This window comes from Hylobates moloch, unplaced genomic scaffold, assembly GCF_009828535.3.
Source record: "Hylobates moloch isolate HMO894 unplaced genomic scaffold, HMol_V3 SCAFFOLD_5, whole genome shotgun sequence".
In the NCBI taxonomy this organism is placed as follows: Eukaryota; Metazoa; Chordata; class Mammalia; order Primates; family Hylobatidae; genus Hylobates; species Hylobates moloch.
In genome coordinates, this window is record NW_026652280.1 from 84,860,856 (window position 1) to 84,888,710 (window position 27,855).

At 50.3% G+C, this 27,855-nt stretch overlaps 2 protein-coding genes across 6 annotated transcripts; one reads left to right on the plus strand and one right to left on the minus strand.

Annotated features, from left to right (window-relative positions):
• The first annotated feature begins 16,444 nt into the window (after positions 1-16,444).
• KAT5 (lysine acetyltransferase 5) lies at positions 16,445-24,447 on the plus strand. 5 transcript variants are annotated; one of them, XM_032153450.2, is made up of 14 exons: positions 16,445-16,547; positions 16,647-16,713; positions 17,041-17,109; positions 17,197-17,333; positions 17,623-17,778; positions 17,868-17,942; positions 18,049-18,123; positions 18,774-19,022; positions 19,100-19,189; positions 21,475-21,615; positions 21,695-21,788; positions 23,380-23,539; positions 23,669-23,750; positions 23,843-24,447. In XM_032153450.2, the coding sequence occupies exons 1-14, from the start codon at positions 16,536-16,538 to the stop codon at positions 23,975-23,977; spliced, it is 1,542 nt and encodes a 513-aa protein (XP_032009341.1). In that variant the 5' UTR covers positions 16,445-16,535; the 3' UTR covers positions 23,978-24,447. The 5 variants fall into 5 exon arrangements, with proteins under 5 accessions (XP_032009341.1, XP_032009344.1, XP_058294927.1 ...); XM_032153453.2 differs by lacking the exon at positions 17,623-17,778 and having other exon boundaries at positions 16,449-16,547; XM_032153448.2 differs by having other exon boundaries at positions 16,509-16,713.
• Positions 24,448-24,475: 28 nt separating this feature from the next.
• Positions 24,476-25,618, minus strand: RNASEH2C (ribonuclease H2 subunit C). Its single transcript, XM_032153458.2, has 4 exons — positions 25,380-25,618; positions 25,036-25,211; positions 24,839-24,958; positions 24,476-24,604 (listed from the first exon to the last, which is right to left on the minus strand). The coding sequence occupies exons 1-4, from the start codon at positions 25,549-25,551 to the stop codon at positions 24,578-24,580; spliced, it is 495 nt and encodes a 164-aa protein (XP_032009349.1). The 5' UTR covers positions 25,552-25,618; the 3' UTR covers positions 24,476-24,577.
• Positions 25,619-27,855: the final 2,237 nt, after the last annotated feature.

A 27,855-nucleotide genomic window follows, 5' to 3' on the forward strand; every position in this document is an offset into this window, starting at 1 on the left:
CAGGACGGTCCTGTCCCGAACCAGGATGCCATCCATGGATCTAGTGACCATGTTGGGGCAGACATAGCTTTGATTTGCTGGTGCATATCTTGCAGGGCTATCTGAGACGTTTCCAAATTATCTGGGATGTATGCACAGCAGTTAGTCTTAATCATAAGGCAGGTTCCCCATTGTCCCTAGTAACCAGATATGATGACAGGTTGGCTAAATATGAATTTAACAGGTTACAGGAAGGTGATCATGAAGGTGATCATAAACACTCATGAAGGTGATCATAAGTCCTGTCTAGTTCTTGAGAATGGATCAGTTTGGTTAAATAGTTGCATCCCATCCAGGAGGTGGCATTGCAGATGGGCTAGGCATTTACATGTGATGAAAGCAAACAGATTTTTAATAAGAGGCATTTCTGGCCAGGTGCGATGGCTCACACCTGTAATCTCAGCACTTTGGGAGGCCGAGGCATGTGGATCACAAGGTCAGGGGTTCGAGACCAGCCTGGCCAATATGGTGAAACCCTGTCTTTACTAAAAATATAAAAATTAGCCTGGCGTGGTGGTGGGCACCTGTAGTTTCAGCTACTCAGGAGGCTGAGGCAGGAGAATCACTTCAACCTGGGAGGCAGAAGTTGCAGTGAGCTGAGATCAAGCCACTGCACTCCAGCCTAGGCGACAGAGTGAGATTCCGTCTCAAAATAAAAAAAGGCATTTCTATGAAAACAGAAGAAAAACAAAGGTTAATTTTGGGCACAATTTATCCAGATGTTAGCCTCTATGGAAACAGAAGAAAAACAAAGGTTAATGTTAGGCACAATATATCCAGATGTTAGATTCAAAGCATCTTTTTTTTTTTTTTGAAGTCAGTAGGTAATTTATTTATTTATTTATTTTTAATTTTTTTTGCGCACAAAACAATAAACATTTTCTAAAAGTACATACAAACAAAAAGATGCATATCAAACAGGAAGGTTGCCCATGGGAAGACGGGGAATAGAAATGGGGGGTGGGAATTAAAGAAAATAAATGAGAGAGGGACTTTGTATGGATCAATGATAATAACTCAATCCTCTATTTGACAAAGAAGAAGGAGAAGGAAGAGGAAGAAAAAGAAAGTGGGATAAAGGATCAGAAAGGGAGGAAAATAGAAAAAATTAGAGTATGACTCCAGGGTAGACCTGTTTTGTTGTCGCTTGGTTGGTTGGTCAGTTGTATTTTTCATATGTTTCGCCATGTTGGCCAGGCTGGTCTCGAACTCCTAGCCTCAAGTGATCAACCCGCCTCGGCCTCCCAGAGTACTGGGACTACAGGCGTGAGCCACCACGTCCAGCCCCCACATTGCTTCTGGCCTCTGTGGTAGACCTCCCAGACGAGGCGGCCGGGCAGAGGTGCTCCCCACATCCCAGACGGGGCGGCCGGGCAGAGGCGTTCCTCACTTCCCAGACGGGGCGGCCGGGCAGAGGCGCTCCTCACTTCCCAGACGGGGTGGCGGCCGGGCAGAGTCGCTCCTCACATCCCACACGATGGGCGCCAGGCAGAGACGTTCCTCACTTCCTAGACGGGGTGGCGGCTGGGCAGAGGCGCTCCTCACCTCCCAGACGGGGCGGCCAGGCAGAGGAGCTCCTCATAACCCAGACGATGGGCGGCCAGGCAGAGACGCTCCCCACCTCCCAGACGGGGCGGCGGCCGGGCAGAGGCTGCAATCCCAGCACCCTGGAAGGGCAAGGCAGGCGGCTGGGAGGCGGAGGCTGCAGCGAGCCAAGATCATGCCACCGCACTCCAGCCCCGGCAACACCGAGCACCGAGTGAGCGAGCCTCCGTCTGCAGTCCCAGCACCTCGGGAGGCCGAGGCGGGCAGACCATTCGAGGTCAGGAGCTGGAGACCAGCCTGGCCGACATGGCGAAACCGCGCCTCCAGCCCAAGAGAAAAACCAGGGAGGGGTGGTGGCGCGTGCCGGCAGTCACAGGCAGCCCGCAGGCCAGGGCAGGAGAATTACGGGAGCCTGCAGCGAGCCGAGTGTAGTCCAGCCTGGGCCACAGAGGGAAGAAAAGAAAGAAGAAAAGAAGAAAGCAAGGACGAAGGGAGGAAGGGAGGAAGGAAGGAAGATTCAAAGCATCTTTAATCACAGAGGAGGAAGGGGGTGGCCATCTGATGTGTTTTCCTCACCTGTTTTACAAGGAATAATGTAGTAGTACTTTCACTGAGTTCAAATCAGAACAATGGAAGAATAATTTGAAAGCATTAATTTAATAACCTGTAGCCTGGAAAGAATTCAAGATTTAATCCAGGTTGTAGAAAATTATAAAAACTCAAAAACAACAGACAAGACTAGAATCTAACAACAGGTTTACTATATATATATATTTTTTTGAGACAGAGTGTCGCTCTGTTGCCCAGGCTGGAGAGCAGTGGCACAATCTTGGCTCACTGCAGGCTCTGCTTCTCAGGTTCAAGTGATTCTCATGCCTCAGCCTCCCGAGTAGCTGGGATTACAAGCATGTGCCACCACACCCAGAAAATTTTTTGTATTTTTAATAGAGATGAGGTTTTGCCATGTTGGCCAGGCTGGTCTCGAACTCTTGGCCTCAAGTGATCTGCCTGCCTTGGTCTTCCAAAGTGCTGGGATTACAAGTGTGAGCCACTGCTCCCGGCCTATAGTTTTTTTCCAAAACATAATTTTTATCTCTCTAATCCCAATTTTGCTAAAGACAAATCATAGTAGGACAAATTTATTTGCAAAATAAGTTTTAATCTTATTTTATGAAGTATTTTAACTTCAGACCTCTTGTTTGATGGAGAGACACATAGAATGCTCACTCATATTATCAACTTAGGCCAGGTTCAAAAGTCCTTCAAGGTATGGAAATAAAATATTGCCTCCTTCCACAAGAGAAATAATTACCCCCACCCCTTCAGCCAGGAGGCTTAGTCTTACTAAAAATGTGGAAAGAAGGAACCCCTAAGGATCAATTACAACCAAAATGGAAGGGCCCCTAACAGGTGTTGCTGAGTATCCCCACTGCTGCTAAACTTCAAGAAATAACTTGCTGGGTACACCTATCTAGGATTAAACCTGTTTTTTTTTTTTTTGAGAAGGAGTCTTGCTTTGTCTCTCAGGCTGGAGTGCAGTGGTACGATCTCGGCTCACTGCAACCTCCGCCTCCTAGGTTCAAGCAATTCTCCTGCCTCAGCCTCCCAAATAGCTGGGATTACAGGCATACATCACCACGACCGGCTAATTTTTGTATTTTTAGTAGAGACAGGGTTTCACCATCTTGGCCAGATTGGTCTCAAACTCCTGACCTTGAATGATCCACCTGTCTTGGCCTCCCAAAGTGCTGGGATTACAGGCGTGAGCCACCGTGCCCGGCCTAAACCTGTTCCTTATGAGTTGCAGGCACAAAAGCCGAGATCATGCCACTGCACTCCAGCCTGGGTGATAGAGCGAGACTCCATCCAAAAAAAAAAAAAGAAAAAAGAAAAAGAATCAACACTCAGCCAGAAATGGTAATGTGATGCTGTGGGTGGAAATAGGAGCATTCATTTTTCCCTTCTTCCTGACTGTAATACTTCTTTTCTACTGCTTTTGCCAACCGCCTCCTCCTAGGAAACACCTATTTTGTCTTCATTGGGTATAGATGTCACTCTAAGGCTTTGCTCTCCTAGTTACCCTGATTGACTGTGGCTGGGAACAAAATTCCATAGTAAATATTTCAAAAATTATAGCATCAGGGAATCATCTTCACGGTTGATGGATTTGTCATCAACATCCCCAGGAGAGAGAGTTGTACCTTCTGTCCCATCCAGAAAATCTATAATCTCCCCAGCCTTCCTAACCATAGCAATCCCAAGGTACCCAGAACCCCAACTTGTTAGGTGGAACTCTCCTCCACTGACAGATTCCACCTGAATCCCGCTACCACTGTTGCCTGGACCTGGGAAGTTGGGTATGTATATCTCCAGTGCACTAATGATTCTGTCTTTTGCACTCACTGTTGTGTTAATGACATAAAAGCGGAAGTTTCCCTGCAATGCTCTGATCTAACTGTAGTTGCCAAGTTCCCAAGGCCTCAGCGAGATAAATGGGATTCCACTTGTAAGTGAGGAAACCATATATGGTGCTTTCTCCCAGATGAGACCACACAGGGGAAAAGCAACTGCCTAGTCTAGGAAGGGGGGAGTACTGGCTGGGCGCGGTGGCTCACGCCTGTAATCCCAGCACTTTGGGAGGCTGAGGTGGGCGGATCACGAGGTCAGGAGTTTGAGACCATCCTGGCCAACATGGTGAAACCCCATCTCTACAAAAATACAAAAAATTAGCCAGGCGTGCTAGTGTGTGCCTGTAATCCCAGCTACTTGGGAGGCTGAGGCAGGAGAACTGCTTGAACCTGGGAGGTGGAGCTTGCAGTGAGCCGAGATTGCGCCACCGCACTCCAGCCTGGGCGACAGAGCGAGACCCTGTCACAAAAAAAAAGAACTTGACTCAAACTCTAGAATCCCCAGTTACCAACACAGGTGAGGCATTAAAGGGAATTCAAGAGTCCCTAGGCTCTTTGGCAAATGTAGTTCTTGAAAACAGACTAGCATTGGATTATTTACTAGCTGAAAAAGGTGGAGTCTGTGCAACTATGAATAAAACCTGCTGCACATATATTACCAACTCTGGACAGGTTGAGATTAACATTCAAAAGATCTATGAGCAAGCTACCTGGCTATATAAACAGGGCACTGACCCCAATTATATCTGGTTGACTATCAAAAATGCCGTCCCAAGCTCACCTGGTTCTTACCTCTCCTAGGACCTCTGACAGCTGTCTTGTTATTACTAATCTTTGGCCCTTGCTTGTTTAACCTCTTAGTAATGTTTGTGTCTTCTAGATTACAGAAGTTCCAGGTAAAGACAATGCTGGCAAAAGGCTTCCAACCCATCCAACTCCTGACCTGGAGAATAAAAACATTCTGCCTTTTGGCCCCTTAGATCAGGTATCTGGAGATTTTTACCCTTCCAGTACTAGGCAGGGCCTATGCCCATCAACTCGGCAGGAAGTATTAATAGTTACAGAAGACGGACCTCTACCCTTCTGTAGCCCCCTTAAGAGTAAAGAGGAGTATCTAATCTCTGAGAGGGGAATGAGGTAGGAGTCAGGACTTGACTCCCGAGGTGGGGCTTGAACTCTGGACCAGGCTGAAGACCAGCTGAAACAGGGAGGAGGCAAAAGCACCTCTCCATAAGACACACTCACCAGTGCCATGTCACTTTACCATTACCATGACTGCACCTGGAAGTTACCACCCCTTTCCAGAAATACCACCCCTTTTCTAGAAAATTCCAAACAACTTGCCCCTTTATTTGCATATAATTAAAAGTGGACATGTATATGTCTGCAGAACTGCCTCTGAGCTGCTACTCTCGACACACTGCCTATGGGGTGGCCCTGCTCTGCAGAGCAGTTATGGAGCGGTAACACTGCCACCTCAATAAAGCTGTTTTCTTCTACCACTGGCTTCTCTTGAATTCTTTCCTGAGCAAAGCCCAGAACCTTCCCAGGCTAAGCCCCGGTTTTGAAGCTCACTTGCCCTCCAACAGTTTAATATACCAACTAGGCCGAATATGTCTCTTTAGGTCTTTAGGGTGCCTAATATAAAAAAGCGTTAATCAGATAAAAACAAGACTTAATTGAGAATTTGACTTTGGAAAGTTTGTCATATATCAAAGGTTTAAACACTTGATATTACAAAATAGAATCCCAGGTCATTAGAAGTCATTTATGTAGCCAAAATGATGACTCAAAAAAAAATTTTTTTTTTTTTTTGAGACAGAGTCTCGTTCTGTCACCCAGGCTGGAGTGCAGTGGCGCAATCTTGGCTCACTGCAAGCTCTGCCTCCCCGGTTCACGCCATTCTCCTGCCTCAGCCTCTCCGAGTAGCTGGGACTACAGGCGCCCGCCACCACGCCCGGCTAATTTTTTGTATTTTTTAGTAGAGATGGGGTTTCACCGTGGTCTCGATTTCCTGATCTCATGATCCGCCCGCCTCGGCCTCCCAAAGTGTTGGGATTACAATCGTGAGCCACCGCGCCCGGGCCTCAAAAAAATTTTAAAGGCAAAAATCTTTACTTCTTGGCTGATGGTAGCCTCGACTTTCCAAACGAGACTCAGTAAAGACAGCATGAGGCCAACCAAATCTGTCTCTTTTCCCTCCCCTTTTTTTCTGTTGTTTATTCAAATGACAAACAATGTTTTGGGTTTTTTTGTTGTTGTTGTGACAGGGTCTCAATCTGTCACCCAGGCTAGAGTGCAGTGGTGTGATTTTGGCTTTCTGTAGCCTCAACCTTCCAGGCTGAGGCAGTCCTCCCATATGAGTGGCTGGAACTATAGGTGTCTGCCACCACAACCAGCTAATTTTTGTATTTTTGGTAGAGACAGGGTTTCATCATGTTGCCCAGGCTAGCAAAATGTTTTATTACCTTTAAATATTACACAAAAATTTGTTCAAAAGAGAAAGTCAAATTTCACCTTTGCTTTAGTGTACTATTAATGTTAAACCCAATTCTTTTTTTTTTTTTTTTTGAAATGGAGTTTCACTCTTGTTGCCCAGGCTGGAGTGCAGTGGTGTGATCTCGGCTCACTGCAACCTCCACCTCCCGGGTTCAAGTGATTCTCCCACCTCAGCCTCCCAAGTAGCTGGGATCACAGGCAGGCGCCACCATGCCTGGCTAATTTTTGTATTTTTAGTAGAGACGGAGTTTCACTGTGTTAGCCAGGATGGTCTCAATCTCCTGACCTGGTGATCCACCCGCCTCGGCCTCCCAAAGTGCTAGGATTACAGGCGTGAGCCACTGCGCCCGGCCGTGGCAAGAGTTTTTTACACAATCTAGAGTTGCCCCAGAGGTAGCTGAGAGAAAGAAAAATTTCAAGACAGGAAATCAGAATCTGTCCACGGAGGGAAAATGAATCAATAAATGGCAAAGGTCAACAAATAACAAACCAGAAAAGACTCATTCCCTAAGTCATGAATTGGACCCAGGCTGCCATTGTGAAAGGCTGAACCTTAGCTACTGAGCTACAGCATGGGGGAGACACCATTGTTCTTCCCAGAAGGAAACTAGAGCAGTCACCGGTGAGCTTGCAAAGGATTTTAACTCCTCAAATGAATTAAGGCTGAACATGACATTATCATGTGCCCTTTTCAGACCCAAGAGTCAAAGCCCTGTAACTTAACAGCACAAGGGGTTTAAAAGCAATACAGAAGGTTACACGCATGTAATAACCTTTCCAAGTCCATAGTTTGAAGTAGTTTTTTTTTTTTTTTTTTTTTGAGACAGAGTCTTGCTCTGTCACCCAGGCTGGAGTGCAGTGGCACAATCTCGGCTCACTGCAAGCTCCGCCTCCTGGGTTCACGCCATTCTCCTGCCTCAGCCTCTCCGAGTAGCTGGGATTACAGGCGCCCGCCACCATGCCCGGCTAATTTTTTGTATTTTTAGTAGAGACGGGGTTTCACCGTGGTCTCGATCTCCTGACCTCGTGATCCGCCCGCCTCGGCCTCCCAAAGTGCTGGGATTACAAGCGTGAGCCACCGCGCCCGGCCTAGTTTTTTTTTTTTTTTTTGAGACGGGTCTTGCTCTGTTGCCCAGGCTGGAGTGCAGTGGTGCAACATGGCTCAGTGCAGCCTCGAACTCCCAGGTTCAAGTGATCTTCCCGCCTCAGCCTCCCAAAGTTTTGGGATTACAGGCATGAGGCCCCGCACCCAGCCTGAATGAGCTTTTAGATAACTTTTGAATTAGACAAAATTACTTTTTCTCAATAAGAACACTTTTTTGTTTTTTAGACGGAGTCTCACTCTGTTCCCAGGCTGGAGTGCAGTGGCGTGATCCGGGCTCACTGCAATCTCCGCCTCCTGGGTTCAAGTGATTCTCCTGCCTCAGCCTCTCGAGTAGCTGGGACTACAGGCGCGTGCCATCACACCCAGCTAATTTTTGTATTTTTAGTAGAGACGGGGTTTCACCATGTTGGCCAGGATGGTCTCGATCTCTTGACCTCATGATCCACCCGCCTTGGCCTCCCAAAGTGCTGGGATTACAGGCGTGAGCCACCGCGCCTGGCTAAGAACACATCTTCTTTGGCACATTTTATATAAACTTGGGAAGCAAGAATCCTGAACTGCCTATCAGATATTAGCATTTTATAGATGAGAACCATTCAACAACTTTTGGAACGTTTTCCATACGATAACCCTTTCTTAATTGGAAATGACATAGACATCCGATAAGCATCCAACATGATTTTAAGATTTTAAATTATAAAAAAGTTTACTTACAAGAATGTATCTCATTTGTATGTACCCAATTTTCCCATTTTTAATCCTTTATTTATATTACTTCTGAAAACTAAGATATTACACAAAGGTGGTCATTATTTAAAATTATTTCCCTGTTAACCATTTTTAAAGGCTGTGAGCACTGGGTGTTTAAGAACCTTAAAGTCAAACACATAGGCATTCTGTTGATAACTCAGAAGATTTAGCTGTTTTCATTGAACTAGTAATAACAAATTAGTCTCATTTGTTAAAAAAAAAAATACAGACTCACCGCTTTATAAAAGATAGCTGAATCCACACTATTCTTTCATGAAATTGGAATGTTTATATGGCTAAATAAACTTTGTTCGCTCCAGTATATAATCCAATGAAAGCTATGAACTAAAATTTGGGTAGGCCAGGCATGGTGGCTCACGCCTGTAATCCGGGCCATTTGGGAGGCCAAGGTGGGTGGATCACAAGGTCAGGAGTTCGAAACCAGCCTGGCCAATATGGTGAAACCCTGTCTCTACTAAAAATACAAAAATTAACTGGGTGTGGTGGCATGCACCTATAGTCCCAGCTACTCAGAAGGCTGAGGCAGAAGAATCGCTTGAACCTGGGAGGTGGAGATTGCAGTGAGCTGAGATCACACCGCTGCCCTCCAGCCTGGTGACACAGCCAGACTGTGTCTCAAAAAAAAAAAAAAAATTAAAAAAAATTTTGGGTAAAGCAGCCTCTATGGCGGTTTGGTTTTTAAAAACACCTCTTTTGCTCGTTTTTCCTTCAGTTTCAAATTCGTTTCCGGTGTTCACATTCTAGCTAGTCCGCAAACAATGAGTCTTATCTCAGCACCAGCAGCTTAGTAACAGCAAATGTAAAGCAGGCAGAAAAGAAGACAGAGAAAGCCAACCTGGCAGGCCTCTGCATAGGAGCCGGGATTCACAAGTGGGGCACGAGAAAGGAGAGGAAGAAAAAAAGGTAAAGTGACCAAAAGGAAACTCATGATCCTTCCAGCCACCACAGTTACTAGACTTTGGCTCAGCCTTTCGCAAGCACCTCAATTCTCACTTCCTGGACAGGAAGCACAGCAGGTTTATCCAGATGAACTGAGAAGGTCAGGTGGTGTGGGGAGGGGCAGGGAGATGGCCGTCCAGAATACCACTGCCCCCCAACCCCAGGGCTGAGATGAGCGAAGATGTGCCTCTGTTCGGGACCAGGAGACAGGTGTTCAGGAATGCTACCTGGCACCTGGCTGGAAAAGAAAAGCCATTTCCCTATAAGGAGTGTTCCCAATGTTCTGTCTATGATGGCCTTGTTATTTTATTACCTTGAGAAATTGAGTCCTGTTCTTGTTACAGCAGTCACACTGCTGGGAAGTGGCTAAATAGTAATATCAATAAATAGATGAGGCTGGGTACGGTGGCTCATGCCTGTAATCACAGTGCTTTGGGATGCCGAGGTGGGCAGATCACCTGAGGTCAGGAGTTCGAGACCAGCCTGGCCAACATGGTGAGTCCCCGTTTCTACTAAAAATACAAAAATTAGCCAGGCATGGTGGTGCATGCCTGTAATCCCAGCTACTTGGGAGGCTGAGACAGAAGAATCGCTTGAATCTGGGAGGTGGAGGTTGCAGTGTGCCGAGATCGTGCCACTGCATTCCAGCCTGGATGACAGAGTAAGACTTTGTCGCAAAAAAATAAAAAACAAAAAAAACCCCACCATTCTTGTTTGTCTTCCATGAGGGAAAGTCTCAGTAGCCCATGTGGGCAGCTCTTCTGGATAGTCAGGAGGGTGAAATTGAAGGTAAAGAGTCAAGAAAAGGGCCAGAGCCCACACACAGTCATACATTCACATTTGCAAACAGTGTGCTTCCCAATGAGTCTCCAATTGAGGGGCTGGGTGAGGTCCTGAATCCCCCTCCTCAGATCTAAATGCCTCCATGGGCAGCTGAGTTTGAGCTAAGCAAAGCTCTTATGGTTCCACATGCACAAACAAATATAAATGCATAAAATGCTCAAATGGTGTCAATAGCAGCCACATCTTAAGCAGAGCAGGGCCCCCAGTGACACCCCAAAAGAGGCAGAGGGTGGGCTGGGCGTGGTGGCTCACGCCTGTAATCCCAGCACTTTGGGAGGCTGAGGCGGGTGGATCACGAGTTCAGAAGATCAAGACCATCCTGGCTAACACGGTGAAACCCTGTCTCTACTAAAAATACAAAAAATTAGCCGGGCGAGGTGGTGGGCGCCTGTAGTCCCAGCTACTCAGGAGGCTGAGGCAGGAGAATGGCGTGAACCCGGCAGGCGAAGGTTGCAGTGAGCTGAGATCAAGCCACTGCACTCCAGCCTGGGAGACAGAGCAAGACTCCATATCTCAAAAAAAAAAAAAAAAAAAAAAAAGAGGAAGAGGGTAGTCAGGTGCACTCCAAATAAGTCACCCAGTTCCAAAGTTTGCTGTCTTCTTCAGAGGTCACTTGCGCTTTGTACCAGTGAAACACTGAAGGTGGCAGATGTCATGCCGGGAGGTGAAAGAAAGGCTCCTCCAAAAACAAAAGCATTTTTGGCAGCTGCCAGGAAGTTCCATGGTGTTCCTGTCACGGGGTCCGCTAGCTATGAGCAGCTGGCACTCACAGGTGACCCCATGCCTCACCCAGGAGCATAACTGGGCTATCCAGCTCAGACTCACCTAGAGCAGGCAGCACTTCCCCATGTGGGTCACCAAAATTGTAACTGAAATGCAGGTTCAGTCGCTTGCTGCTTGCAGAGTCCAGTTAATGAGAGTAAGGTCTGGTATAAAGAAAGAGACTTTTTATTCCAAAGCTAACTTAGGGGAAGAAGTACCAGCTTCCTGCCTTAAGGGCAGTGCTTTGGCTTTGGAGCAGAAAGTGGGTGCTTTTAATGTGGGGGAGGCTGGCATGCTGGCATGCATGACACATGCGAGAGGAAGCAAGCAGGTGGGGGATCTGCTGACTCCCTTTGGTGCCTTATCTACTGGGCAGTCAAGTTGGTAACTGCTGGCACCTTCATGGGTTGTAAAAGTGGCCAAAGACTTTCCAGGTGGGAGACAGTCTTGTAGTGGGCATATTTGAGGTCGTAGATGGACTGTTGTCTTTTGAGGCAACCTCCTGGTGGGAGAGAGTTTCATAGTGGGCATACTTTGGGTTGCAAATTGACTATTATCTGAGACAGTCGCTTGGTGGGAGAGCGGTCTGCCCTGGAGCCTCTAAGCACACGGTTAGATGAACTTGCCCTGTGGGGAGTGTCTGGTGAAGGGGAGCTGAAAGGTTATAATTGTATTGGTTAATTAGGAAGTGGCGAATAGGAGAAGTGGAGAAAAGGGAAAAGAGAAAAGAAGAAAAAAAATAGTAACTTATTCTCTTTTTCTAAGAAAAATGGGAATACTTGGTTAAAATCACAGCACTGTTTTGGGAGACTGAGGCAGGAAGATAGTTTGAGTCCAGGAGTTTGATACCAGCCTGGGTAACATAGTGAAACCCCATCTCTAAAAAAAAAATAAAATTAACTAGGCTTGGTGGCATGCAGCTGTAATCCCAGCTATTCAGGAGGCTGAGGTGGGAGAATCACTTGAGCCTGGGAAGTTGGGGCTCCAGTGAGCTGTGATTGTGCCAGTGCACCCCAGCCTAGGTGACAGAATGAGACTCTGTCTCAAAAAATAAAATGATAAAAAACCCTGAAAGTTTATTGTCATTATTGATGTACTTATTATTTCCACAAATGATCCAGTTTAACACAGAGTTTAGGTTAATAAAACAATGTAAGTATTGTCAGTAGCACAATCTAGAGAGCTTTCTTTTTTTTTTTTTTATTTTTTATTTGAGACAGAGTCTTGCTCTGCTGCCCAGGCTGGAGTGCAGTGGTGTGATCTTGGCTCACTGACACCTCCGCAGCCTGGGTTCACGCGATTCTCTTGCCTCAGCCACTCTAGTTGCTGGGATTACAGGTGTGTGCCACCACGCCTGGCTCATTTATGTATTTTTAGTAGAGATGGGGTTTCACCATGTTGGCCAGGCTGGTCTGGACCTCCTAACCTCAAGTGATCTGCCCGCCTCAGCCTCCCAAAGTGCTGAGATTACAGGCCTGAGCCACTGTGCCCAGCCCTAGATAGCTTTTTTGTTGGAGATGTTTGTTCTAAGAGGGAAGAAACTAGGCCTGAAGCCTTTCTGTGTGCATAAGCGACTTAGAATCAAGATTTCTGTCATTTTGTATTTAACACAAATGAGAAACATCAGTACTAGTTATGGATTTAGTATCTGTTTCTGTAGCTCTTTTAAAAACACCACCTTTTGCATCTCTGGATATTGCTCCCCACTCTCCATGATTATTTGGAAGTACATGAATCCAAATTGTATGAAATTGCTAAGCACACCCCTATGGTGGCATATGTCTACAGTTCTAGCTACTGGGAAGCCTGAGGCGGGAGGCTTGCTTTAGCCCTGGAGTTCTAGGCGACAGTGCACTATGCCCATTGGGTGTCTGCACCAAGTTCAGCTTCAACAGGGTGACCTTCCGGGAGCAGGACCACCACGTTGCCTAAGAGGGGTGAACCTGTCCAAGTTGGAAAGGAGTGGATCCAAACTCCTGAGCTGATCAGTAGTGGGACCGTGCCTGTGAGCAGCCACAGTACTCCAGCCTGGGCAACATAGCAAGACCCTGTCTCTTAAAAAAATTGTATCATACTAGAAAAGTGCACTTTGGGTATCTAAAGAAGCACTCATGCACCTTTCTGTCTGCCAACCAGTTTGTTTACATGTGGTCCGTCCTGGTTCACTGGGCAGTAGGAACCAGCCCCCTCTGGCCCATCTCCAGCATGGTAACAATAGCCAATGTTTATTGAGTCTAGGCCGTGTGCCAGATGTTGATCTAAAATAGATGTTGCTCTAAATAATAGGCTATTGTTTGAGGCTGAGTGCAGTGGGTGATGCCTGTAATCCCAGCGCTTTGGAGGTTGCAGCAGTAGGATTGCTTCAGGTCAGGAGTTTGAGACCAGCCGGGGCAACAAACTGAGAACCTGTTTATACAAAAACAAACAAACCCAGAAAAGAGCAGGGCATGGTGGTGTGCATCTGTGGTCCCAGCTACTCGGGAAGCTGAGGTGGGAAGATCGCTTGAGCCCAGGAGTTTGAGGTTGCAGCAAGCCACTGCACTCCAGCTTGGGTTACAGAGCAAGACTCGGACTCAAGGAAAAAAAAAAAGGTTATTATTTGAATCTAATGCTTACAGCCAGCCTTTGAGGTGATACCATTAGTATCTTCACATTGTAGACGAGGTAACAGGTTTAGAGACATTGAGTAACACGCCCAAATCACACAGATTAATGGAGGACCCAGGATTTAAACCTATATCTGTCTGACTGCCATCTCTCTCTTTTTCACATTAAAAAAAAAAATGGAGACGGGGAATGGCTATGTTGCCCAGGCTGATCCTGAAATCCTGGGCTCAAGCGATCCTCCCACCTCGGCCTCCCGGGTAGCTGGGACTACAGGCCCACACCACTACCCCTGGCTAATTTTTGTATTTTTTGTAGAGATGGGGGTTTTTACCATGTTGCCCAGGCTGGTCCTGAACTCCTGGACTCAAGTGATCCTCCCACCTTGGCCTCCCAAAGTGTTGGGATTACAGGTGTGAGCCACTGCTCTTGGCTGAGCGCTGCCATCTCAATTGCCATTACCTACCACAATGGGATCGAGAAGCCTAGTTCTGGACACAGTGGCTGCAAGGACTCTCAGGGGCCCTTCAGGTCTGCTTGAAGCAAGCCATTTTCCATAGTGTCATTCCAGGTCCACCCTTGGCCCCAGCATGGTCAGCTCAGGTGACAGGATGCTCTCAACAGCTCTGGCTGGTCAAGGCCCTTTGTGGTGTAGGGTCAAATCTATCCCCCTTTAGCTTCCATGGGATGGTCAGCCTTCTGCCCTTTGAGGCTGTAGAAAAGACACATGGCTCCTTCCCACCCTAGGGAATCCCCTCAGATTTTGGCTCATTCACTCAGCAGATATTTACTGTGTGTCCACAATGTGCCCAGGATAGAGGAGTGGACAAGAAGAAGTCACAAGGCCTGGTGGAGTTGACATTTTAAAGAGACAGTAATTAAGTCCCATGTTGGCAGAGACATGCCCCACCCCCTTGATCTAGAGCCTCTCTGGATCATTACAGCTTTCTAGATCGGAGACCCATTGGAAATGTGGTCCCAGATAAGGTAGCCACATGAAGAACAGGGCCATGGGGCTGGCTGGGGTGACCCTACATAAGAAGTCTTGGCTGATCCCAGGGTTTGGAGAGGTCATATGTCCAGGGCAGTCCTAGAACTTAATCTGGCCAAATTCCAGTAAAAAGGAAAAAAAAAAAAAAATCCTGCTTCCCCATCACCAAACACTGAATAAGCAGACAGCAAGACAGGCCCAATCCACTGGCCTCCCCACCTCCTCCCAAACTCTGGAGCTCCCTCCCTGTCTGCTGCCTCCTCTAGCCAGCGCCCATGGGCATTTCTGACCAAACTCCCATTCTGCCTTCTCCAGCCTGAAATCTGGCTTACCTATTCTCAAGACATCTTCCTCCCCACTCTCACACTCTCCCCCTATCTCGGGCCTCTTTTACCTCCAAAATCTCTTTCCAGCCCTGCTAGGGTCCAAAATCAAGCATCAACACTATTCCCCCCAAGACTTCCACCCTCCCTCACTCCCCTTAACCTGATTCTAACAGACACCTGAACAGGAGAACACAGTGTGAGATCATATCACAGGTCACACACACACATACAGACACACACACATTTCCTGTTGTCCTGTGACCCTCCCACTCCAGTCCCTGACTCAGGACACAGTAGAACAAAAGAACTCACGATGCCGGTTTCAGTGTCATAAACAATAGATATGGGCTGGCACAGTGGCTCACGCCTGTAATCTCGGCACTTTGGGAGGCTGAGGCGGGTGGATGGCTTGAGGCCAGGAGTTCCGACCAGCCTAGGCAAGCATGGCCAAACTCTGTCTCTACCAAAAATACAAAGATTAGCCAGGTGTGGTGGCATGGACCTGTGGTCCCAGTTACTTGGGAGGCTGAGCGGGGAGGATCATGAGCCCCAAAGGTTGAGGCTGTAGTGAGCCGTGATCACACCACTGCACTCCAGCCTGGGAGACAGAGTGAGATGCTGTCTAAAAAACAGAACAAAACAAAAACTCCCCCAAACCCAAAAAGATTTGGAAGAATAAATGCTCAGATATTGAGCCAGTCACCTTGCCACTGCCCACCAAGGCGATTATGAAAGGATGAGGAAAGGGGAAGAGAGGAACAGCAGAGGTTGTAGAAAGGAGCAGAGGAGTTGGGGTGTCCCCCGGAAGAGCCCATGTCCCAGCCCCCACCACCCCCCACCCTGGCTTAGGAGTAAAAATGAAAAGAGACCCCCACAGGCCGGGCGCGGTAGCTCAAGCCTGTAATCCTGCCACTTTGGGAGGCCGAGGTGGGCGGATCACGAGGTTCGGAGATCGAGACCATCCTGGCTAACACAGTGAAACCCTGTCTCTACTAAAAATACAAAACATTAGCCGGGCGTGGTGGCGGGCGCCTGTAGTCCCAGATACTTGGGAGGCTGAGGCAGGAGAACGGCATGAACCCAGGAGGCGGAGCTTGCAGTGAGCCGAGATCACGCCACTGCACTCCAGCCTGGCGACAGAGCGAGACTCCGTCTCAAAAATAAATAAATAAATAAATAAATAAATTAATTTAAAAAGCCTAATATACAAAATAAAGCTAGGAATCTTCCCTGAGTCCTCTTGCCTACGGAATGAAGTCCACAGGCTTTGGGGAGCCTTCGAGCCCCTCTAAGCCCACTTCTTTCTCCAGCCTCTGGCGCGCAGTTGACTCCCGGCAATACCTCCCGCCGCCACAAGGAGACGCCCGAGGACTGCCCTCCGTCAAAGCCCAAACGGTATTGCCACGTGACCCGCTCCGCATTCACGTGACCAGCGTCGCACCCGGTGGGCGTCACGTGACGGACTCAGTAGTTCCCCAATCGCCGTGCACGTTGTGGGGTTTCCACCTAGGGCTTGGCCTGAGGCTTGTAACACTCCGTTTTCCCCCAAGTCACAGGGGCAGTCTTGCCCCTTGCAGCTGGGTCGCGGTGTCTCTCAAAGGTCCCCCTCTACAGGGGCTTCGTGAGGCCCAGGCCCACAGGGGGCTCGGTTCCGGAAGTGACGTATCCCAGAGGGGCCGGAAGTGGCAGTGGAGGGAGGGAAGATGGCGGAGGTGGTGAGTCCGGTGCCCGGGGCGGGGCGGAGGGAGCCAGGGGAGGTGGGTAGAGCCCGAGGCCCCCCAGTAGCCGACCCTGGCGCCGCGCTGTCTCCCCAGGGGGAGATAATCGAGGGCTGCCGCCTACCCGTGCTGCGGCGGAACCAGGACAACGAAGATGAGTGGCGTGAGTGACGTTGGGGGGCGGGGCTAAGGAACCTGAGGGCGAGGGGCGGGAGGGAGTCAACGGAACCCCCGGGATGGGGAGGGGCCTCTGGAATTATGGGGCGGGCGGGGAGCAGATACTCTGATGAAGGGGCGTGGCTCTTAGCTGCTCCGAGAGGTACAGGGCGGGGCCTGGAAAGGGGTGGCACTTGTGACTGAAGGAGGCATAGGAGAGACCTTCTAAGTGCTGGAGCTTAGGGATCCGGCCTGGGGATGGAGTTCAGGTCGTGGAAGGGTGGAGTCTCATAGCCTGGCCCGTCTAAGGCCCCTGCTTATGCTATTCCCATAGCCCTGGCCGAGATCCTGAGCGTGAAGGACATCAGTGGCCGAAAGCTTTTCTACGTCCATTACATTGACTGTGAGTTCTGGTCCTGAGGTGGGGCATCAGGGTAGGGTTGGGGGACAGCCTTTGGCATTCTGTCCTGAGCCATCCCCACTGCTACAGTCAACAAACGTCTGGATGAATGGGTGACGCACGAGCGGCTGGACCTAAAGAAGATCCAGTTCCCCAAGAAAGAGGCCAAGACCCCCACCAAGAACGGACTTCCTGGGTCCCGTCCCGGCTCTCCAGAGAGAGAGGTGGTGAGTAGGTCCCCCACTTCACCTCTTCTCTCCTGCCTCCTATTTCTCTTATCTGTTGGCATTAGGGTCTCCTGGATGGGCAGGAGGCGGCTCCCTCTCACTCTGACTTCATCTTGCAAAGGATGGGGGCCAAATTGCACATGTAGCTCCCAGAGTCCAGTAGCTAGTCCTGTGTCCTTCAGAAGGCGAGGGTGGGGTTTGATAATTTTGAGGTGAGGGATCCCTCTTCCCCTTCCCCATCCCACTGCCATCCCCGCCCCAGAGGAAGACCCTGGACCTATTTCTACAGCCGGCCTCGGCCCAGGCCAGCGGGAAGACCTTGCCAATCCCGGTCCAGATCACACTCCGCTTCAACCTGCCCAAGGAGCGGGAGGCCATTCCCGGTGGCGAGCCTGACCAGCCGCTCTCCTCCAGCTCCTGCCTGCAGCCCAACCACCGCTCAACGGTACCCTCAGCAATTCCAGGGACCTTGCTTTCTTCTCAGGTCCCACCTTTTCTACCTTCTGACCCACCTTTGTTGGTTTCTCTCTGCAGAAACGGAAGGTGGAGGTGGTTTCACCAGCAACTCCAGTGCCCAGCGAGACAGCCCCGGCCTCGGTTTTTCCCCAGGTGAGTTCCCCAAATCATCTCTTGTTCCCTTCCTCTCTTCTACCCTCTGGTGGCCTCTTTCAGGCTCATTTCACAGCCATCCCTTCTTTACCTACTATCCCGGCAGAATGGAGCAGCCCGTAGGGCAGTGGCAGCCCAGCCAGGACGGAAGCGAAAATCGAATTGTTTGGGCACTGATGAGGTGGGTCTGGGGAGCAGCAGAAGGGAGCTGGGTGAAAAGGAAGGGATGCAGGCAGGGTGGAGAGTTATTTAATGATGAGTTTAAAAATAAAGAAGGGGTGGTAGGCAGGGCTAGTGTTGCTGGGATTAGGAGCCAGGCAGAACACGGTTCAAATGAGTCATTGGGGTCGGGCACCATGGCTCATACCTGTAATTCCAGCACTTTGGGAGGCCAACCAAGGTGGGCGGATCACCTTTGGTCAGGAGTTCGAGACCAGCCTGGGCAACATGGTGGAACCTTGTCTCTATTAAAAATGCAAAAATTAGCCAGGCGTGGTGGCGGGCACTTGTAATCCCAGCTACTCAGAAAACTGAGGCAGGATAATTGCTTGAACCCCGGAGGTGGAGTTTGCAGTGAGCCAAGATCACGCCACTGCCCTCCAGCCTGGGCGACAGAGTGAGACTCCATCTCAAAAACAGGGTCATTGGGTGATCTTTTCCACATCATCAATCCCTTAGGGTTTCAGGTTTTTTATCTGGAAATTGGGGATCATGGTACCTCCCCCATAGGGTTGCTGTTAGGCTTGAAGGAAACCTGTCAAAGGGCTGTGAGCTATGGTGTCCTGCTGCGCTCTCTCTTATAACCTGGTATTTTCCACTGGCCCTGGGCAGGACTCCCAGGACAGCTCAGATGGAATACCGTCAGCACCACGCATGACTGGCAGCCTGGTGTCTGACCGAAGCCACGACGACATCGTCACCCGGATGAAGAACATTGAGTGCATTGAGCTCGGCCGGCACCGCCTTAAGCCGTGGTACTTCTCCCCGTACCCACAGGAACTCACCACATTGCCTGTCCTCTACCTGTGCGAGTTCTGCCTCAAGTACGGCCGTAGCCTCAAGTGTCTTCAGCGTCACTTGGTATGAGGGGTCCAGGGAGGCTGCCTTCCCAGCACTCTCCACGTTGCCCTTGTTCCTGATCCTCCTCTCTTCCCCAGACCAAGTGCGACCTACGACATCCTCCAGGCAATGAGATTTACCGCAAGGGCACCATCTCCTTCTTTGAGATTGATGGACGTAAGAACAAGGTTAGTGTCTGAGAGGCAGTGGGGTGCTGGGGTGAATCAAATGACAGCTTCCTGCTCAGGTAAACACTGACCAGTCAAGCCAGCAGATCAGTTCAGTCCATTTTTATTGAGTTCCTGCTGTGTGGCAGGTGCAGGTAGCCAGGAATGAGACAGTCTCTGTTCTCTGACAGCTTAGTCCATGGGAGAGACAGACATACCAATGACCTCTAGCTCCCAGTGTCCTAAGTGTCATGAAACAGAGGGTAGGTTAGCAGCACCCAAAGGAGGTGGTCAGCAGAGCTTCATAGAGGGTTACCTTTGAGCCTTGGTGGATGACAAAGTGACTGAGGGAATTTCTCACAGTGGTGTTCTGAGTAGGCATGGATGCACAAAGATGGTCTTTGTGAAAGGCAAAGATCATTCTGGCTGGGAGGCACAAAAGGGAGGATGAGGGAAGGCTCTTACATGAGACAGAGCTCAGGTGATGAAGATGCTGTGTTAACCACTATTCTGTAATTATTAACATGGACCTGGGCATCCAAGTGGCAGTACGTAGCAGCAGGCAGTTAAAAAGCAATTGCTGGCCGGGCGCGGTGGCTCACGCTTGTAATCCCAGCACTTTGGGAGGCCGAGGCGGGCGGATCACGAGGTCAGGAGATTGAGACCACGGTGAAACCCCGTCTCTACTAAAAATACAAAAAAAAATTAGCCGGGCGTGGTGGCGGGCGCCTGTAGTCCCAGCTACTCGGAGAGGCTGAGGCAGGAGAATGGCGTGAACCCGGGAGGCGGAGCTTGCAGTGAGCCGAGATCGTGCCACTCAGCGAGACTCCGTCTCAAAAAAAAAAAAAAAAAAAAAGCAATTGCTGGTGGCTCACGCTTGTAATCCCAGCACTTTGGGAGGCCGAGGCGGGCGGATCATGAGGTCAGGAGATCAAGACCACGGTGAAACCCCGTCTCTACTAAAAAAAATACAAAAAATTAGCCAGGCGCAGTGGCGGGCGCCTGTAGTCCCAGCTATTCGGAGAGGCTGAGGCAGGAGAATGGCGTGAACCCGGGAGGCGGAGCTTGCAGTGAGCCGAGATCGCGCCACTGCACTCCAGCCTGGGTGACAGAGCAAGACTCCGTCTCAAAAAAAAAAAAAAAAAAAAGCAATTGCTGGGCGTGGTGGCTCATGTCTGTAATCCCAGCACTTTGGGAGGCCGAGGCGGGCTGATCACAAGGTCAGGAGATCGAGACCATCCTGGCTAACACGGTAAAACCCCGTCTCTACTAAAAAATACAAAAAATTAGCTGGGCGTGGTGGCGGGCACCTGTAGTCCCAGCTACTCGGGAGGCTGAGGCAGGAGAATGGCATGAACCCAGGAGGCAGAGCTTGCAGTGAGCCAAGATTGTGCCACTGTACTTCAGCCTGGGAGACAGCGAGACTCTGTCTAAAAAAAATAATAATAAGCAATTTCTGGCTGGGCACAGTGGCTCATACTTATAACCCCAGCACTTTGGGAGGCCGAGGTGGGCCAATCACTTGAGCCCAGAATTTCGAGACCAGCCTGGGCAACATGGAGAAACCCCCAGGTACTCAGAGGCTGAGTTGGGAGAATCACCTGAGCCTGGGAAGTCAAGGCTGCAGTGATTCATGATTGCACCACTGCACTCCAGCCTGGGTGACAGGAGTGAGACCCTGTCTCAAAAAAAAAACAAAAACAAAACACAATGCCAGAAATGCAGGAGAAATCGTGTGCAGAAATAAAGCAGCAGGATTCATAATTTTGCTGGGGTAACCCCTAAGGCAATTATTTTGTTAAATTCCAGAACTCCTTAACTCTGTTGTAGAGTAGCAGGTCAGTTCCCAGGAGGTGTGACTGTGGATGTAGAATGCTAGGTGTTTTAACAGCTAGACTTTCAAGACTGTCAGATAGGGAGAGACCTTCTCTAAGGAGCCGTGGTCAGAGTCTGACTTTGGACACATTAGTTTGTTGACTGCTGTTAAAAACATTAAAGGGCAGTGGTCTCTCCTGGCCAGGCTTAGATGGAGGTGTGTGGAGCAAGGCGGGAAACTTGCCCGACTGAGCAGGGAGGCACTTAGATACCATCACGCATCTGGCACACAGGCTTTTCAACACTGAGAAGCAGCACTGCCTAAGCTGTGAGCTGGTGGAGTGGGTCAGGCCCAGCCAGGGAAGAACACTCATTACCTGTCAGCCTGGGGCATAGCACGAACCACTGTTCCTGGTTCCTGGTTGACCCTGAACCACTGGCCAGGCTCAAGGTGGGATACCCAGACTGGTGACAAGCCTTTTCTCTTGCAGAGTTATTCCCAGAACCTGTGTCTTTTGGCCAAGTGTTTCCTTGACCATAAGACACTGTACTATGACACAGACCCTTTCCTCTTCTACGTCATGACGGAGTATGACTGTAAGGGCTTCCACATCGTGGGCTACTTCTCCAAGGTCAGTGCCTGCCCAGGCTGTCCCTTTGCCCTGTCCTGAGCCAGGTCCCTTCCCTGACACTCACCTGCACCTTTTCCAGGAGAAAGAATCAACAGAAGACTACAATGTGGCCTGCATCCTAACCCTGCCTCCCTACCAGCGCCGGGGCTACGGCAAGCTGCTGATCGAGTTCAGTGAGTATGTGTGCTGCGGCCAGGGGGTAGTGCACCCATGATCGGTGGGTGCCTCATGGGCAGATGTGCTGGGCTACCATGATTCTCAACCCTGGCTGTGCAGCCCAGCCTCTAGGGGAGCCAGCCAGTAATAACAGTGGCACTCTCTCGGGGTTCTCTCCATTCAGGCTGACTGCCCTGCTTATCTGGGGTAGGTTCTCAGCCCCACAGTTTGCTCCTTAGCCAGGGTTCTAAGTGCCACTTAGCTTTCCCCGAATCTGATTTACATGCTCCTGCCTGGGGCCACAGGCAGAAGGTTAGTGAGCCGCTGGTGCTCATGTATCTGGTAACGTGTGCCATGATACAAGTCCTTGGGCAAGGACCAGTGGTTAATGTCCGCAGTTATCCCCTGAGCCTTGCAGGCAGGTGTCCAAAATGCTGTCAACAGATAGACGTAAGCATGGATTTGTCCCTTGCTCCTTGTGTCCAGTGGTCAGTCTCTTAAAGCCAGAAGGGACTCTGACCTTCATCACACATGGGCTCTTCAGTGCCCTCCTCAACCCTGAAGCCCCTTCTTCCCAGCCTCTTACTCCCCATCACCTCCCATTCTGTCTGTCTCACCACTCACTTGGAATAACCAAGCTCTGACCTGAGAAACGAAGTTCTAGCTGTTGGCCTGGTGAAGACACAGAGGCTTTACCTGATCAAGGTTATGGTCCATTTGAGACATTTTATTGGTTAAATGATGCCCAGATGGGGTCACATTCTCAGAACTTCTCAGCCTGGTAGCACAAATGGATCCTTGAAGAAACTCAGTCTTGGAGCTCAGACAGCAATGGATACGGGATGTGGGTAGGACCAGCAAGGGGCTAAGGTCCATTCTGAGGGTGAGGAAGGGCTTCTAGAAGAAACAAACATCCCAGGTCCCTGACTGGGGAGAATGAAGACACTGACCAAGAGATGTGAAGCCACTCAGGGCTGTGCAGGGTCTGAGGATCTCACTTGGGACTTCTCCCAGTGCCCAGCTATCAGCACTAGTTGGAGGGAAATACCCACGGTGGGGGTCAGTCACCTGGCTCCCAGGAATGGTCTCCCCGACTTGGGAGGCACCTTGGTGCACCTTTTCTCCTTGCATCCTCACAACCACCCAGTCAGGCCACTCAGGTCTTACAGCAGCTGAGATCCCAGCTAGGAGGACTTTGAGAATTGAAGCATTATCAGGTCTGGATTAGAGACAGGAATCTGTCTCCACTTCCTTACATGCCCAGACATGGAGCCTGGGATGGCAAAGGAAAATTGGAGGCAGCTTTGAGCCATTTTCTCTGCATCCCCGGCCCATAAGCCTTCACTGGCCTCTGATCACCCTCATGGTTGACTGCAGCTGCTCCTCTCAGTGCCCTCATGCCCTCCACTGTGCTCAGCACACAGGGGAAGAGTGAATACTCAGTTCTTCCTGAGGGAACTGAGGCACAGAGAAGCGGAGGGCACAGAACTGCCAAGGGGCAGGGCCATGATGGGAACTAGGCAACCTGCCTTGGCGACCTGTGTTTTCAAATGTTGCTTATGTTCATCTGTGACCTCTTACTCACCCTCTCCTGCTCCATTGCTTTAGGCTATGAACTCTCCAAAGTGGAAGGGAAAACAGGGACCCCTGAGAAGCCCCTCTCAGACCTTGGCCTCCTATCCTATCGAAGCTACTGGTCCCAGACCATCCTGGAGATCCTGATGGGGCTGAAGTCGGAGAGCGGGGAGAGGCCACAGATCACCATCAAGTGAGCCTGGCGCTGCCTACCTGGGGGTACATGGCATGGCCTGTCTGTTCCTGGGCTTTCTCACTCACTCTTGGGGCTCCTGGGGACAGATGAAGGTCCTCAGGGAACCTGACCTTTGCTCTCCCACAGTGAGATTAGTGAAATCACCAGCATCAAGAAGGAGGATGTCATCTCCACTCTACAGTACCTCAATCTCATCAACTACTACAAGGTAGGGAGGCAGGCAGGGGAGACAGGTGTGTGGGATGCAGAGTGCAGGCCCCTGTGGGCTGTCCACCTGCTGAACCCATCTGCTCTGCCCAGGGCCAGTACATCCTCACACTGTCAGAGGACATCGTGGATGGCCATGAGCGGGCCATGCTCAAGCGGCTCCTGCGGATTGACTCCAAGTGTCTGCACTTCACTCCCAAGGACTGGAGCAAGAGGGGGAAGTGGTGACCAGGCACTGCCCACTGCAGTACCAAGACGGCAGCAGGACTGGGGCTGATAGCCCACCCCGCCCCCACTGTAGCTCCCACAAAGCACTCTAAGGGAGATGGCGCTGAGGACAGCTCCAAAAGGAGGGGACAGGCCTGGCAGGGGCCCATTGGTGCCCGGCAGCAAGGCGAGCTCAGGGCTCAGGCCACCTCCAAGGTCAGCTGGCCACAGGCCCAGGCCTGCTCTGAACCAGGGACCAAAGGGAGCCAGGCAGCTGTGTACAGTGAGATGGGGGGTGGGGGAGCTCTGTACAGAGGGCTGGTGATTGTAAAAATTTCTTTTGTAAAGTAGAAGTTGGGGGTGGGGTGGGTGCTGGCTGCAAAAAATTCTGGCTTCTCTTACCCATATTGCCCCTGGCAATAAATTGTTTCTATATGCCAGAGCCATGCAAAGTTCTTGAGGGGCGGGGGAAAGGGGCCCATGCTGGCTTAGGGGCTCTAAGGCGCCCAGACTCACAGGTGCTGTGAAGAGCTCCTTTATTGGGGTGATGGAATCAGTGGTTCCAAAGAGCTGGTTTACTGCTGTGAAGGGATCGCAGCTTTGAATTTCAAGCTCTGGTTCTCAGTCCTCGGGCACCTGTGCGTGAATCTGCAACAGGAGTCGCCTCTACTGTTCGACTTGTAAGACAGGGCGGCAGGCTGGCCCCTATACCCGAGGAAGGACCCAGCTGTTGAGAATAACCCCTTCTAGACATGCTAGGAAGAGTGGTCAGGGAGCTACGCTTCAACGCACTGCCCAGTAGAATCCTCCAGGCTCCGTCTGCCCAATTGTGCTCCCCAGCCCATCCACCCGGGGGCAAGACGGAGCTCCTCGTTTACTCACCGCTGCCGCAAGGCTGGGCCAAGTTAAGGCCCCACGCACTTTGGCATCCGGGCCAGGGATGGTCTCCAGACCCCACAGGGTGAAGCGGCTGAAGCTGGCAGTGGCTCCAATGAAGCGGTCCTGGGGAAGGGGCCTGGCTCGGCATCGGGACTACAGCTCCCGCCCGCACCCCCTTTCAACCCTATCCCTTTGCTCACGAAATCCCGCTCCAGCGGCTCCTCTGCTTGGTCGTCAGTCCCGGAATCCCGCAAGAGGTCTGGCTTCCCCATCGACACCTCCTTCTCTTCCGTCACCATCACATATCCCACGAGGCCAGGCGGCACCGCCACCTCCTCTCCCCGTAGACAGCGGCCCCGAAACGACACTTCGAGTCCTGGAGCGGGAGGCGCAAAGGGCCTCAGGCAGGAGCCCCTAGGGGCGAGCCCGGAGCTGCCCTCCCGCCACCTCCGGACGGAACACGATCCCCAGGAGCCCAGGCGATGAGGAGCGCGCGGGCCGGCGCGGGGGCTGCCGGGAGCCGTAGTCCGGCCGCGGCGCTCACCCTCGGGGCCCTGGCGGATGGCGGGGGTGAAGAAGCGCCCCACTGGGGCGGGCCCGTCCAACGCGACCTCGCAGGGCAGCAGGTGCAGTGTGGCGGCGACGGCGTCGCGCAATGTAGCGGAGCGCAAGTGGACGCGGTGCCTCTCGATGGCCGCCTCGTCGCCGCTCTCCATCCTCGCTCCTACGCGACACCAGGGCTCGCGGGCTGACGCTAAAGCTGGCGCGGAAAGCGCGCAGGGCCTCTCAGGAAGCCTCCGCGGTGCCTCACGGGAAGCCGCCGCGGAGCTTCACGGGAAGTGTAGTCCCCTTACCCCTAACACTCCCTGGGTCCAAGTCCTAGGGTTTTCCAGTTTTGTTTTGCTTTTTTCCTTCCTTCCTTCCCTCCCTCCCCTCCCCTCCCTTCCCCCCCCCTCCTCCTTCTTTCTCTTCCTTCCTTCTTTTTCATTCTTTTAATTATTATTATTATTATTTTTAGATACAGTCTCGTTTTGTCGCCCAGGCTGGAGTGCAGTGGCACGATCTCAGCTCACTGCAACCTCTGCCTCCCGGGTTCAAGCGATTCTCCTGCTTCAGCCTCCGGAGTGGCTGGGATTACAGGCGCGCACCACCACGCCCACCTAATTTTTGTATTTTTAGTAGAGACGGGGTTTCGCCATGTTGGCCAGGCTGGTCTCAAAGTCTTGACCTCAGGTGATCCTCCAGCCTCGGCCTCCTGAAGTGCTTGGATTACAGGCGTGAGACACCGCGCCCAGCCGGGTTTTTTTTTATTGTTTTTAATGGCACATGTCGTTGTAAAAATCTAAAAGGATTCTGAAAAGTACTCTTTTTATATTGATTAGTAGGTAGGTTATTCATTTTTAGTTTATTAGGGACATCAACCCTTTTCTCAAAAGCATTGAAACTGTTTTATCTGTGGTCTGTCTTGCAAACCTGTGTAAAGGTGATTTTTGCTGGACAAAGACTTATTTTTGTTGTTGTTTGGTTTTTTAGACAAGGTCTCACTCGCCTAGGCTGGAGTGCGGTGGTTTGATTGGCTCACTGCAGCCTCGACCTCCCAGGCTTAATCCATCCCCCAACCTCAGCCTCCGGTGCAGCTGGAACCACAGGCCTGCGCCACCACGCAGCTAATTTTTGTATTTTTGGTAGAGGCGGAGTTTCGCCATGTTGCCCAGGCTGGTCTTGAACTCCTGAACTCAAGTGATCTGCCCGCCTTGGCCTCCCAAATCACGCTGGAATTACAGGCGTGAGCCACTGCACCCAGGACAAAGACTAAGTTTTTGTAGCCAAATTTATCAACATTTTTCAGTCTTTTAGATTTCACAATTCTCTCTCTTTGGTTTCTCATCTCTTCTCTAATGTTTATTTGTTCAGACACCCAACTTAGATATATTTTTTCAAGTTCTCACATAAAACAAACACAAAACTGGAAATTTAGATTTAAATTGCATTGAATTTATAAATCCCTGGACATCTGGGAGCTGGTCTTTGTATTCTGTTGAACATAAACAATTTCAGAGAACATCAGCATCGGACAAGGTCACTCTGTGACCATGAGGGAGCAAGACAGAAACAGAACTACTACATCGTCACATCTGAACGCTGGCAAAGGTGAACACTGTCCAAACCACAAAAGGCATGAAACATCCCTCTTTCTCCCATAAGAGAGTGACTGTTGTTTCCTTACCAATTACAGCATTAGCCTCCAACTAATCTTCTCTCCTTCTGGGCAGGATTCGTTAAGATAGTTTGTCATAAACATACCCCCACCTCTGACAGCATCCAAGCCAGAGAGCAGCCTGGCTTCCCTAAACCCTGACTGAAATCACTGAACATGGGCACAAATCCTCCTTTAAGTCCTTTCTAGCACCCTCTTACTGAAATTCCCCAGAGTGCAGGAGTAATATACCCAATTTGTTCAACTGCAGATGTATTCCTGTTGGTCTTTGACTAGAGTGGCAGATTAATTTAGAAAAAGGCTTGCTTTAGTTTTCTATCAGGAAAGACATAATTCCATTTATTCACATCTCCTTGGATATCTGTACAGTTGTGAGGTTTTTTTCATATATAATAGTTATTAATACATATTGTAAAGTTTATTTCTTCCTAGCTTATATTAATAATTGTTTCTGTTAAGAACTGAGGGGCCGGCCGGGCGTGGTGGCTCACGCTTGTAATCCCAGCACTTTGGGAGGCCGAGGCAGGCGGATCACAAGGTCAGGAGATCAAGACCATGGTGAAACCCTGTCTTTACTAAAAATACAAAAAAAAATTAGCTGGGTGTGGTGGCGGGCGCCTGTAGTCCCAGCTACTCGGAGAGGCTGAGGCAGGAGAATGGCGTGAACCCGGGAGGCGGAGCTTGCAGTGAGCCAAGAGCCAAGATCGCGCCACTGCACTCCAGCCTGGGCAACAGAGCGAGACTCCGTCTCAAAAAAAAAAAAAAAAAAAAAAAAAAAAAAAAAAAGAACTGAGGGGCTGGG